We start from the raw sequence: 3,069 nt of genomic DNA, 5'->3' as shown, positions 1-3,069 counted from the left end.
GTTGGTCAACGTGCTCTGGCAGAAGGCAACTTCTTTGAGCTGTAATAATGTCTCCAGCTGTGGAAAAAATTCTTTCAGCTGGTACACTGGTCCCTGGAACACAAAGATAGCATTTTGCCTGGAGGGACAAAAGTGGGTACACTCCTTCATGCTTACACCACCACTTAAGTGGATCATCTGAGAGAGGTATAGGTGTAACTTCTCTGTATTTGACAACTTATTCCCGTGCCCTGTCTGCAGCAGTAGCACTGACTACTTTAGCCACTGGTGCATAGGCTGCCCCAAGCAGATCCAACAGCGCTCAGGATACTTTTGACCTCTTTGGTGGGGCTGGGGAGGGGTCACCTTCACCAAGGGATTTTTGCTCCTGTACAGGTGCACTGCCTCCATTACCAGCACTATCAGATCCTTGCTGCTGATAGTTAAAAACAATTTTATTTGAATTTAATGTTGCCCATCTCCACCATACAGAAATGTTATTATTTTACTTTAATTTATTATATTTATATGCAGTTAATAAATATTGGTTTGTTTACATTTTTAGTTATAAAACTTTATGCAACATACATCATGTGCCTTAACTTGCTCCAGAGTGACCATCTCACTGATCAATGTTGTGAATGTGTCCTCGCGTTCCTCTTCAGAGATGAAAGGAAGAGTCTTGAAACGAGGGTCCAGGGCAGACACAACATGCAGCTTCTCTTTTAGATTTGCATATCTTTAAAGATTAGACAATCACATTTAAATTACATTATGGCATCAACATACACAAACTTACAATTAACAAGAATGTAATGTGTTGTAACATTCACACAAATTTTACATTTTATAGATAGTACTTGCTGTTTTTGTAAACATACCTAAACTTCAAGTTGTCATGCACGGCAGATTTGAGTTCCTTAATAACAGTCGAATCACTGGCAGTCGAGCGCATCTCATCAAGGAGCTGTGCATGCAATGGTGCAATAATAGAGAGAGTAGCGGTGTTCTCTCCAGACATCACCAGAGTTGCACTTTTCATCGGCTGAAGAGCTTTCACGATGTCATCTGCCACAGTTATATCTGCCTCTGTCAAAGTGCAAAGATCCTTTTCACTCCGACGGACTTCAGGAGAAAGAAGTGCAGCTGAGATTGCTGGTTGCTGCTGCAAAAATCTGTCGAGCATGTGTGACTAGCCTGCATAGCTCTGGTCTGCAACACATTTGAAATGAGAACCCAGTCATCACGTAAATAGTGGTAGGTGATTGTGACATAGGTGTCTTGACTCCTTGACGTCCAGCCATCGCACGTGAGGGGCACTCTGTCCGCTGACTGAAGGGACAGAGAAATGTTTCCCTTCACTTCATGGTACAGTCTTGGTATAATCTCTTTGCTTATCTGTTTACGACTAGGAATAGAATAACGAGGCTTAGAACATCCATATGTTGCAGAGGTATCAGCATGTAATATGCACTCTCAGTTAGATCATCCGAAGACGAATTCATAGATACTAGACATGGTAGAGTTACTTATATGAATGAGTGGTTTATCGTAAGCATGAATAAAAATAGTCTATAATACAACAGATTAAATACAAAACAGCAATAATACACACAATGGCCTGAAGAAAATGTGTGTTCATTCAAAGAAAAGGTTTTCCTATGAATTAATTAGTAGAACAGTCCATTTCTCCTGTGCATTTTTACCCCTTGTTTCTGGAGAAAGCAGAATGAGAGCCGGCTCGCATTCCACAAGGTTGTAACTGTATCGGGTTACCATGAAACCAGGGTCTTGTTCGGCGTCCTGGGGTGTTACAAAGTATTTGTGAAATCTAGCTAACAAAATATATATTGTGTGTTGGAGTGGTCCAGACGCTACAAGCACATTCAACATGTAACGGAATCCGTCATTTTCGACAGCGCTGTATGGCCTTAGATCTTTGCAAATATGAAATGCAATCGATTCAGTGATCTTTTGTGCACGAGGTAAATTGTGAGGAATTTTGCTTGTGAATGCTTTTGAAATCTTCAGTTGTCTGTTCGGCAATGGGGGTGTTAGAACCTGCACGTCTGGGTGATGTCTCGTCAAAAGGCTCCGCAGATTTGTAGTATTACTACAGCATTTCACCTCAGAATTACAAATCAAGCATATAGCTTTGTTCTTGTCCACAGTATCTTTGTCATCATGCTTGTGAAATCTAAAATGCTTCAATACCTCTGACTTTTTATGTGAAGGTGGTGTTGACATCGGGAATGCACCTGAATCCGCCATTTTAAGCAATGAATGAATGACGGACTCTCCGTTGTAACATCGCGCAAGGCAAATAAGGGGGTGACATCTAGTGGATTAGACTAGTAATAAGATTAACGTAAATCTTATGTTCAATGTTTGCGGAAATAAATATTGAAAAAATCGATTCATGGCCTTTGAGAATCGATATTGAATCGACCACATTTAAAAAAAACAATATATCGAAAAATCTATTTTTTTTGCCCAGCCCTAGTGACAATTTTGGTCACTATAACCATGGTAAGAAATGTTCATACCGTTACATCCCTAGTGTGTATGTGTATATACTGTATGTGTGTATATATATGTATGTGTATATGTATGTATATACAGTGGGTACAGAAAGTATTCAGACCCCCTTAAATTTTTCACTCTTTGTTATATTGCAGCCATTTGCTAAAATCATTTAAGTTAATTTTTTTTCCTCATTAATGTACACACAGCACCCAATATTGACAGAAAAACACAGAATTGTTGACATTTTTGCAAATTTATTAAAAAAGAAAAACTGAAATATCACATGGTCCTAAGTATTCAGACCCTTTGCTGTGACACTCATATATTTAACTCAGGTGCTGTCCATTTCTTCTGATCATCCTTGAGATGGTTCTACACCTTCATTTGAGTCCAGCTGTGTTTGATTATACTGATTGGACTTGATTAGGAAAGCCACACACCTGTCTATATAAGACCTTACAGCTCACAGTGCAAGTCTGAGCAAATGAGAATCATGAGGTCAAAAGAACTGCCTGAAGAGCTCAGAGACAGAATTGTGGCAAGGCACAGAACTGGCCAAGGTTA

At 39.6% G+C, this 3,069-nt stretch overlaps 1 protein-coding gene across 1 annotated transcript; it reads right to left on the bottom strand.

Moving 5' to 3' along the window:
- Positions 1 to 301: 301 nt before the first annotated feature.
- Positions 302 to 2,250, bottom strand: LOC107561571 (zinc finger BED domain-containing protein 1-like). The gene is made up of 5 exons (XM_016246043.1): positions 2,201 to 2,250; positions 1,227 to 1,387; positions 861 to 1,104; positions 568 to 718; positions 302 to 415 (listed from the first exon to the last, which is right to left on the bottom strand). The coding sequence occupies exons 1-5, from the start codon at positions 2,248 to 2,250 to the stop codon at positions 302 to 304; spliced, it is 720 nt and encodes a 239-aa protein (XP_016101529.1).
- Between the last annotated feature and the right edge of the window lie 819 nt (positions 2,251 to 3,069).

The sequence above is a fragment of the Sinocyclocheilus grahami genome, unplaced genomic scaffold (assembly GCF_001515645.1).
Source record: "Sinocyclocheilus grahami isolate Dianchi unplaced genomic scaffold, SAMN03320097.WGS_v1.1 scaffold781.1, whole genome shotgun sequence".
Taxonomy (NCBI): domain Eukaryota; kingdom Metazoa; phylum Chordata; class Actinopteri; order Cypriniformes; family Cyprinidae; genus Sinocyclocheilus; species Sinocyclocheilus grahami.
Note: the sequence above shows the minus strand (reverse complement) of the source record. Positions and strands in the feature narration are given on the sequence as shown.

What these genes read in the sequence shown, in the direction of transcription:
- LOC107561571 (XM_016246043.1), bottom strand. Translation starts at nt 2,250, where the DNA reads ATGGCGGATTCAGGTGCATTCCCGATGTCAACACCACCTTCACATAAA. An exon ending in ACACCACCTTCACATAAAAA is followed by an intron (nt 1,388 to 2,200) that starts GTCAGAGGTATT and finishes TTCTATTCCTAG; the next exon opens with TCGTAAACAGATAAGCAAAG. An exon ending in CATGACAACTTGAAGTTTAG is followed by an intron (nt 719 to 860) that starts GTATGTTTACAA and finishes TAATCTTTAAAG; the next exon opens with ATATGCAAATCTAAAAGAGA.